The following is a 10,768-nucleotide window of genomic DNA, read 5'->3' as shown; positions in this document are numbered from 1 at the left end:
CGACCTCCAAAGTCCTTTCCAACTTAGACTTTCATTGAAGGATATCAGTCCCTTCCATGTTTTTGAATATCACATCTATGTATGACTATGTATACATATGTATATGTATACATGTATGGCTATGTATGACTCCCAGAGCCATAATTTCAAAGCACTCAATCTGAGCTTTCGACTAAAATATCCATCTGCCTGTTACATAGCTTCACTTATTATCTAAGTTGGCATCTCAAATTCAATACGTCCAAAATTAACTTACTTTCCCACACAACTTGTTCCACCTTAGCAGTTTTTTGTATTTGCTAATGACACCATTGTCCTTTTAGGGGCTGCTGTTAAAAACATCCTACATGGCCACTCTCTTCTCTCTAAAATAAATCACTGCGTAGACCTCTGCATTCCTCTTTCCTAAAATTCTTTTTGTCGTTCCATAGGCTTACAGTCTCCATCAAACTGCTTGTGACTCTAATTAGCACTTACTTCATTCTGACTTGCATGCTATATTTCCATCTCTGTTCCACATTTCAAGATTTCTGTAGATAGATAGCAGGTGCTCAACAACTCCTTGTAGAATGGCTGCATGAAGGTTGGGATGTTAGGTTTAAATTGCCTTTGCGGCACGGATCTTGTTTTACACTTTTTGTCCCCCACCCCCCGCCATAAAAAGAGCAGAGAAAACAGGGAACACATATATTACAAACTGAACACTGCATCTATTATTTTAACTCGGAGCTGTTGCAACAACTGGCGGCAGTTTTAACAAAACAAGCCACGCTCTGCCATTAAAAAAAAAAAAAAAGTCCCTTAGACTCAGCTCCCAGCTAAAACAACCCAGGATCCAGGTTTCCCACCCCCTTCCAGTGGTCTGATGTGCGTCGGAGGAGCGAGGAGAAAGGAACAAGGAGCAAGCTGGGCCTGAGGAGCAGGGAGCGCGGGATGGGGGACGTCCCGGAAGTCACTGACGAGCTGGCTGCCGCCTCTGCGGGATCAGTTTGGGCTGCGGTCCCAACAATAACAGGCGCCCTGGCCGGGCGGGGGCCGCGGGGATCCGAAGCTTGAGGGCGGGACCTGGATTGGAGGAGGCGGGTGGGACGCCTCCAAAGGCCGAAGGGGATTGGAAGAGGGAGATAAGGGGCGGTGGAGCTCGAGGAATGGGCCGGAGAACTAGCGGGTCGACCGAGGAGCGAGCATGCCGATTGGGTTTCGCGGAAGGAGACGGACCAGAGCTGGCCGAGGATTGGCCGCGGTGCCGAGGGGGCGTGGCCGGCGCGCGCGAGAGGGAGCGCGAGGGAGCGGGCTGCGGGCCTGCCTGCCAGCTAGCCGGAGCCGCGGGCGAGCGCGGCGAGCGGCGACCCTGGTGAGGAGCGCGGCGCGGGAGGCACGTTCCTTAGTTCCGCCGCGGCCGCCCTCCGCGGCTCGAGGACTCCGCTTCCTTCCCTCCCCTCCCCTGCGCTCCGGCCTGGGGTCTCGGCGCGGGGAGCGGAGGGAAGGGACGAAGGAGGAGTAGGTGAAAGTGGGGTGAGGGGCGGAAGGGTCCCGGCGCGGGGTGAGGCGAGGGCTGCCTCTCGTTCTCCCGCCGCTGCCGCCGTCTCCTGGTCGGGTGCCGCGGCCAGAGGCGCGCGGGGCTGCCGAGGCACCCGCACTATGCAGGCAGACTGCCGGCCGCCGCGATGGCGAGCCGGGCGGTGGTGAGAGCCAGGCGCTGCCCTCAGTGTCCCCAAGTCCGGGCCGCGGCCGCCGCCCCCGCCTGGGCCGCGCTCCCCCTCTCCCGCTCCCTCCCTCCCTGCTCCAACTCCTCCTCCTTCTCCATGCCTCTGTTCCTCCTGCTCTTACTTGTCTTGCTCCTGCTGCTCGAGGACGCTGGAGCCCAGCAAGGTGAGTGGTCCCAGGGGAGTGAGCGGCGGGGGAACCTCCGTCGGGGCGTCGGGTCTCTTGGCCCCTGAACAAATCTGCAGACGCTGCAGGGAGGCGCGGTGCGCTTTCGTGCGTGGCCGGACCTGGCTGGGTACTCACAGGGTTGAGTTGCAAAGGCAAGGTCTTGCCCCTCTGTCCCCCAAGTTGGCGCGGCTTTACTTTTTGGCAAGGCCATTTATTTTTCTGAAAGGGGGACGTGAGACCCTGCTATGAAAGCCTCGTTGATATTAGGTCCTTCTCGGGAAAATTTTGGGGAGGAAAAAGAACCTTTGGAGGTAATGACCCCTAAAGTTAAGCTGCACGGATGGATGGACACTGTAGGAAGGCAGGTTAATTAAATAGCATCTTAAGCCTATTAAAGGTAAGTGGTGGTAATTATGATCCTTTGTGAAAGAGCCCGGGTTCTGAAGCGAATGGAATAGTTTCTGCTTATCTCTGAGTCTTGGATTCAGAACATGTTCTTTACAATCCATCATTGAGGCTGGTGGTCTAGACTGCCTTGGTCAAACACTGGGTCTGACCCAACGCTATGCTAATTTGCCCAAGTGAAGCTCTCCACATTAAAAAGGTAAGCCTTTCCAAAAAGTGACAAAACTTTTTTTTTCCACCTACAATCCTTGAAAAACCTGTTCCAGAAACAAGCAAAATTGTTTATTAAATACTTATCATAATGGAAAGAGAATGCAGGGTGATTTCTTTTCCCCTTTAGTACTATTTTCCCTTAGTGTACCACACTTTTTGAATCAGTTTGGCATCAGTTTTTGAACAGATTTTTCCATTGCATTTTCCATTTTATTGCAGTGGGAAGGATAAGGATTGGATTGTTACTTATTGCTAGGAAGAGAGTTTTTTAAAAAGAAAATTGTTCTCTACCTTTAAGCCCAGCTTTATGTTGCTCTCATGGTTTTCAGTGAAGTATGGAATCATGGCCTGTCATTAAGAAGATGCCGAACCTTGACAGGCATGTGGAAATATAATCTCTGTAACTATAAGGAAAAAATGTATTTGGCAAACTGACCCCTTACATCTAGACACGTTTCTATATAGAGTAACTCAAAATTTAGATGCTTAGCATTTAGGTTTTAGTTAGATCGTCTTCTAAAATTACTGAACATCATCAGCATTTAATATATTAAAGTGTGAAATCCTTCTTTCCATTGTAGAGATGTATTTCCCTCCTGGTAGGGGGGAAAACAGGCTTATATATGGCTAACACTTAGGGCTTACTTTGTGGCGGGAACAACTGGACTAAGTGGTTTGGGTTTATTAACTCCTTGAATCTTCACTACAATCAGCTGAGATAGTTATTGTTATCCCAGTTCAAACGTAAGGAAATTGAGACACAAAGAATATAAGGTACCTTGATGCAGGAGGGCATATTACTCCATAGGCAGAGTACTCTGCTTTGCTTGTTTCTGGATCTGATAGTGTTTGTATCATGTTATTAAAAAAAGTCTTGGAACAGTATAGAATCAGTTACATGTCTCCCTTCCAAATGAGGGATTGCCTTGTTTTTAGAAAAGGCCAGTCTACCGGGCGCGGTGGCTCACACCTGTAATCCGAGCACTTTGGGAGGCTGAGGCGGGCAGATCACGAGGTCAGGAGATCGAGACCATCCTGACCAACATGGTGAAACCCCGTCTCTCCTAAAATACAAAAAATTAGCCGGGCGTGGTGGCGCATGCCTGTAGTCCCAGGTACTCAGGAGGCTGAGGCAGGGGAATTGCTTGAACCTGGGAGGCGGAGGTTGCAGCGATCGCGCCACTGCACTCCAGCCTGGCGACAGAGCTAGACTGTCTCAAAAAAAAAAAAAAAAAAAGAAATAGCCAGTCTAATCAGACATGCAACATTACTTCATTTTTTAAGGTTTAATATAATTTTTTTACCAGAACATTTTAACAAATACATTTCTCTTTAACAGTGTCATCTTATGTAAACATCAACATAAATAGAAATGATTCTGATAATTAAAAGACTTTTTTTTTTTTAGTTCTTCTAAATTGCTTGGGTAAATTTTGCTAAATCATTTAATATTTAATCTCTTTGTACCTCAGTTTTCTACATCATTAAGATGAGAATGCATACCTATCTCACAGCTTAATATAAATGAAATGATAGTATGCAGGAATTTTGCAAAGGGAAAAGCTTAAAATAGCTATAAATGATTATTATTAATCTCGATCTTACTAAGTTGATAAGAGCTAATTAGGTATACATCATCTGAAAACTCACAATTATTTGAGATTTGAATTTTCTCATTTTTAAAAATTAAATTTTTTACTCAAAGGACCCTAAAGCAGCCCGTGGTGGAATTCCTTTTAAGCCAGTCTTCCCAGTCTAACAGATGTTCTTTAGGGTCTACTGATATTCCCTCACATAACCTGAAAAGAAGTCTGTTTAAAACACCTTTAGAATTTTTAATGGGATTTGTACATGTTGTAATGTTCAGCTACAAGGTAGAGTTTTTACTCTATAAGAAGTCTTAAGACTGGAAGGAAATAAACTGTTGACAGTTGTTGTCTTTTGGTGGTAAAATTGTGGGACATTTCTTTATACTTTTCTAAATTTTCTGTAATTCACATATAGTCAGAATAAAAATTAAACTGCAAAAAAGGTTTCTTTGATAGATTTTTTTTCTTTATTTGACAACTGAAGGTAGAAATGCATCTAGTATGGAGAGGTAGAAATGTGCTTCAGTGTCTTTTTTCTTTCTGACATCATTTTGAAATAGCAGAATATATTACCTTCATTCCAATTAATGTCATACATAGCTATTCCTCAATAGATTTTCTGTTCACAATGACCTTTCTTTTTATTTGGCTCCGAATAAAATGTATCATTAGTTTGAAAACTTACCGACTTTTCACAACAGATGTATTTTAACCAGTTCTGTTTCACTTATAAGTTTATAAATATATTCTGTTTACCTCTATTTATTATGTTGATGTTTCACATATGGCTTGTATTTGTGTAGAGTTCTAAGTTGGATATCAAGAAGTTGGTCTTCGAAATCTTTTTTATTGAAAACTTTTTTTCTGTAAAATGTACATCTCAAAAAAATTAAACTGGTGAAACTTATGCTGGTAGCATATTTGCTATTGTATTAAATTTATTGGAAGTTGATGGTTTACTATGATTTTAGGTCTCTGGTTTCCATTATGACTGTAGGAATTTGAGTTACTTCATATCAGGAGCTCAGCTTCCTCATTTGTATCCTGGAAGGCTTGCCTACTTTCTTGGTTAGAATGTAATTTGAACATGGTAAAATATCAGGGAATTAATTCTTAAAAACCATTAAGCCTGATTTGTTTGGGCCTATTAATATATAACGTGTTGTGAAGATATTAGTTTTTCTTTGCTAATTTAATCTGTGAAACAAATCAGGTTCATTCTTAAAAAGGATGTTTCAGTTATTTGAACATATTTGGAACCAATATGTGAAAAAGTTTATATTCTGTCAAGGAATGCCTTTATTTGCTTGTGATGCAGGGAAATATTTTTGAACAATATTTGTGAGTTGCCAGAAAATAAAAACTTATTTCTCTCTGCAAATAAACATTTGTAATTATTTTTCACATTGACATTAGGTTAATTTAGAAATTTCCATTGTCTTTTCTTTGTCTGATAAAACATTGGGGCTCTTATCCAGTTTTGTTCAGAAGCAAATAAATCAAAGCATCCTTTTCTGCTGTATTTCTAATTAATTTTACAAAATGAAAATTAGAAGCAGCACACAATCCACACGTGTGAATGATCAGATTGAAACAGCACATTTTTGAAACTTGTAAATGAAAAATTGATTGTAAGATTGCAGGTAAATTATAGGTAGATTTCTCAGTGTTAGAAACAAAAAGAACATATTATTTTCCCTGGGGATGGTTGATAATTCCATTTGAACATCTGAGCTTCATTTTAAAGACAAACATGTAAAAATATCTTAAAATGGTGGAATTGGCATAAGTAAAATACCAGTAGTAGAATTAAAATGACAAATAAATTAATTTCCAAAAGTTAATAGATCATGTATGTGGGAAAGGGCTAGATTTACATAGGAGTAGAATTTAAATTTAGGACTACACTTAGCAAAGTGACACTGGGAAGTGAAGCTCAGGTAGTAATGTTGGACATTAATTGAATGCATACAAGTAGACAGTTTCTGCTTCCACTTCTTGATATATTTGGAAGGATATGGAATGATGACCCAACAGTAGAAGGATGAGGAAAAGCTTCATAAAGATAGTGATATTTGCTAAGTGTGATTGTTGAAATATGAAGTGAGACAATTTGGCAATTTTTCTGATGTGGCTCCTGGATTCAGTTTTCTTTATAACAACCTTACGGCCATAGGACTTTGTATTTATTTTTAAGTATTGTATGGATAACAATGATTATTACTCAAAACTAAAAACGTAGATGATTATCCACATTTCTGTCTTCTAATCCATCAACTTATAATTTTTAACTTTCCTTTCTATTACATATTCACATACCTGCATAATCTTATATAGTTGTAATTTTAATAGTGTGTTCATGTAAAATTAACTTATAGGCTAATTTAGCACACATAAGCATACCTACAAAATACAGTAAAACAAAAATTTCAAAATGCAAAATTTTATCATAAGACATTCAGTATTTATAAGTAATTACTATATTGTTCAGAGCTGTTATTGTATTTAATTGAATTCTTCATTCTGGAGAAAAATCTTTGAGAAAGTATTTCAGTTCAAAATGTTAGTTTAGAAACAAATATCATGCTAATTTTTCAGTTCATTATTTGGGTTAAATTAGTACAACCTATGAGGACAGAAAATACAGATATTCAAATAAACTAGTATCTAATGAGTGCCAGTGCAGTACCCACTGAAGCTGATGAGATACTCATGATTTCCAAGGGCTACTAAAACATCATTCACCAGCTGAACGTGCACCCTGATGGGTGTGTAATTGTAAGAAAAACTTTGATTTGCTGCTTGAATTATGGGAGAATCACAAGATGCACGTTCCCTCAACTGCTTTTTAAGGAGAGTGGCCCAGAATTCCCTGCAAGGCTTTTGTTGAGTAGGGTGTGTGCAACCTTGCCTTCAAAACTGAATTGCCTGGGATCAAAGAGAAGGTATTGGCACTCTTTATCATTCTCTCATTAAGAACTATCAGTATGAGGGGGTACCAACTGTGAACTCTCAAGAGAGTGTGCCTGTACCTCAGTATAGTCCTGAGACATTCAGAGAAGAGTAAAACATTGTTATTGTCTTCAGAGAACCTACAGTCTATTTGAGAAAGTAATTCAAGTTGGAATATATATAATAATAACCAAGGAAGGATATCAGAAGGTTATGTAAGGCAGAGAGAACTCACCACTCCTGGAGAAGCAGGAGACGCCTACTATAATAATAATCAAGGAAGGTTATAAGAAGGTTGTATAAGGCAGAAAAAGCTCACAACTCCTGGAGAAGTAGGAGACGCCTCACTGATAAAGTGGTTTTAGATTGGTAAGCTTTGAAGTTTGGTAGGTTTCTTGTCCACAAGGAACAGCAGATATTTGAAGAGTAAGATCATAAGATTATAACATGGGGAGTCAGGAAAGTGGGAGTGTGAAAGCCCACCCTTTTAGAATGAGTAGCAAAACTCATTCTGGTCATGCTCCACTGTTTGCTTCTTGAACTCATGCCCTGTGTCTGCCCAGTTATTGGAAAAACGTTGGTTGGTTACTGTGGGCCAGGCATGGTACCACATGCTGGGGCATTTTCCTCTTGGAGCTGTGTTAATGACTTCCATAGTGTTGCCAGCAGCCCCTTTATCATCTGTAAGATACCGTCCAAACTCCTTTGCATATCATGTAAGTAATTTTTTTCACTGTCTGGTCCCTCCCTTTCACTCTGACTTAATCTAATGCCAGCATTTCTCACACTGTATAGTTCAGATATGAGACTGAGCTAATTTTATTCTTCTAAGATATAATTTCATGCCATTTTGCCTTGTTCCCTATACTAACCTCTTCATATATGCAGTTTCCTCTACTTGAAATGCTCTTACTTTCCTTGTCTTCTCGGTAAACTCTCTATCAGCCTTCAAAACCCTTCTTGGGTATTATCCCTTTATGAAGAGTTCTCGAACAGTCCCCACACACTCATCTCCAGATAATACATTCCACACTGTATTCTAAGTATTTATTCCTGCCAGTGGAGAGAGTTTTATTCATTTTCTTATTTCTAATACTTATCATAGTGTCTGTCATTCAAATTATGTGAATTAAGAACCCCATTTCTAGAGTTAATCTGCTACCCTGAGCACATTGTTTGGTTCATCCCTTGGCACCGGCATGCACTTCATGCTGTTGTCCTTTGCCTAATCCCCGTAAATTAGTGGTCAGTTCAGGAGCCGGGAACAGAGCCATGTCTTGACCCTTACTACCTGTTTGCTCAGAGCCTAACAGTCTTCCCAGCCTTTCCCAGTCCCACCTCTTCCCAGGAGGAAGACCCCTTTGCTGCACACCCTTGACTATGAGAGGAATCCTTCAAGCTGAAATTCTGAAAATAGACATGCCTACTTCTTAGAAAGCTCTGCTCCCCTCAGATGGGTCATCCTTAACAACCGTGACAGCCTAAATCAGTGCCAGCAATTTGGGCAGACTTTCTCCTTTGCGTGCTTTCAGCTTCTGACTTCAATAGGCATCTCCAATATTATAAAAGTCCCCCTAGTTTTTGTTCTCGTAGTTGCCTGTCTCCTTTTTCTTGCCAGTGGATGTTCCTGGGGAGCATTCAGGTAGCTTCACTAATCTGGTGTAATAGAAAAGTAATGAGAAATGGAGACTGGAACGTATTGTGGAGGACTTCCCATTGAGGGGCAGACTGAGGAGTTTATATCTGCGATGTTAGGCCTGACATTAGCCTCGGGTGCTTCCTCTTTCACCTGGTTCATTTGTCTGTCACTAGGTTTGGTTATCTCTTCTCAAGTCAGGCACCCCAAATCCATCATCTCAACAATGCCCTTTCCGTGATCTTGGACAGTTCCCAAACTTGGGCCCATGTGATAATCCCCATTCTCTGCTTTCTCTGGTTCTGGATAGCTCATAGTTACAAGATTAAGTCGTGTGGTCATCATGATTAGATCTGCCACAAATGAGATCTGGCTAATCAAGTCACAAGTGGGGATTACTGCTTAGCAGACTATCTCACTTTGTAAAGCTGATTTGTACAGCCGAACTCCTGCCCTGCTCCTAATCCTTGCACAGTATGACTTCCTCCTGCCTGAAACCTTGTCCTCTTCCTCTTTATCAGAGCACTGCTACATTGGGGAATGTGAATTTTGTTTTGGCATGCTTTACACTTTGATGGCACTTTTACTTTATATCTGGAAACATGCTCAAAATGCCACTGGCTTTTACATATCTCTTTTTTCATTGCTTTGTGGTACCTTGTATCTCTGCTTTTTTCAGTGACGAGCTTTCTAAATGGTAATCTACATTTGTGCTGTATATTTTCTTAGTGACTGGCATACAGCAGATATTTGTTAAATTATTAATTTATTTTTTAACCCTTGCAATAAAAAAGCAAGGGTTTTGTTTCTGCTTTACTGAAACTGTCATTTACACTGTCAGATTTTTGTTTGTTTTGGTTTTTGTTTTAGTTTGAAAAACCAAGCAGCTTTGCCTATCTTTATTATTGGTTTCTTTTTTTTTTTCTTACTACAGTGGTCTTTGAAAATCTGGAGGCTTTGGACTTGGACATACCTGGATTTAAATAATAGCCTTGTTGAACTTGACATCCAGTTACTACTCTAAATATTTTAAAATATGTAACTCATCTTTCTTTTTAGACTGTAACAAGGGCTGGGATTGAATCTGGGTAGCAAGTAAATTTTTGTTCAATGAATGAATCAATATGTCAAAGAAAATTTTGTTTCACTTTACTCTGCAGTTAAAATTTCCATTTTTATATGTTTCCGTTCCACTAAGACTCACTTTTCCATCCCTCTTCCCTTTATCCCCAATTATTGTTCCACCCCCAGCTCAGTGAGAGGAGTCAGAGCATGCAATAGAGGAATGTGGCAGAAAGGCATGACTGTCTCCAGCCCACCCAAACCTTAATATGAGTTCTGTGCTCTCCTTTTTGACCTTTGCTCTGCCTCTTCAGCCTTCTGCCTGTTGGTGTGCTTCAGTGTTTTTTGATCCCCACCATCTCAGATCATTTTATCTCTTCTTTCCTGATATACCTTTGTTTCTGTCTACTCTTGGCATCCTAAAAGCCAGCTTTATAGGTCTGGATGTGAGGTGGACATTCTGTTGCATGCATGGAGGAAGAGTGTTTTAGTTAGGACTTTTGAGGTTATAGAGAACAGAAATCCATATCTGATTAAGGTAGAAGGAGAAACTATTGGGAGGATTGAGAGGGGAAGGCAGGAATGCAGCTAGACTTCAGGAACCAAGGACTCAGCTTAGTTCTTCCCTCTTGCTTCAGTCTGGCTTTCTCTTTGTGGAAGGAATCATGGCTGCTGGCAATCCCGAAGGCTTACGGTTTTAACACGGAGAAATTCTGTATTTTCCCTATTGTACAAGGTCCAGGAAAGGGTGAGTTGGCCCTCACATTGACCCAGTGTGATTCAGTACCCACCCTTGGACCAGTCAAATAACCAGGGGGCATGAGGTCATATTAAAATTGGGAACTGCAGAGCACCTTCCAGAGAAGGATAAGGCAGGGTACTAGATAAACAGAGGCATCCTCTTCTAGGAGAAAGAGTGTTACATTTATAAAGAGTCCACTGTATTTTAAAGAAGTTCTTACTGAACCTTTACATTTATCTTGGGAGATGGGTGGTGGTATCCTCATCCGTGAGGTAGTTGCATCCTCACCAGTAT

The 10,768-nt window shown here is 41.1% G+C and overlaps 1 protein-coding gene across 2 annotated transcripts in view; it reads left to right on the top strand.

The window, feature by feature from the left end:
- The first annotated feature begins 1,263 nt into the window (after nucleotides 1-1,263).
- DCBLD2 (discoidin, CUB and LCCL domain containing 2) overlaps nucleotides 1,264-10,768 on the top strand; it is a 100,635-nt gene continuing 91,130 nt past the window's right edge. Inside the window, exon 1 of one of the 2 annotated variants that reach the window (XM_003821900.6) lies at nucleotides 1,264-1,872. In XM_003821900.6, the coding sequence (XP_003821948.2) occupies nucleotides 1,668-1,872 (205 nt within the window). In that variant the 5' untranslated portion in view covers nucleotides 1,264-1,667. The remainder of the gene's footprint in view (nucleotides 1,873-10,768) is intronic. The other variant, XM_034956999.3, reaches the window with a different exon arrangement.

The sequence above is a fragment of the Pan paniscus genome, chromosome 2 (genome assembly GCF_029289425.2).
Source record: "Pan paniscus chromosome 2, NHGRI_mPanPan1-v2.0_pri, whole genome shotgun sequence".
Taxonomy (NCBI): Eukaryota; Metazoa; Chordata; class Mammalia; order Primates; family Hominidae; genus Pan; species Pan paniscus.
Note: the sequence above shows the minus strand (reverse complement) of the source record. Positions and strands in the feature narration are given on the sequence as shown.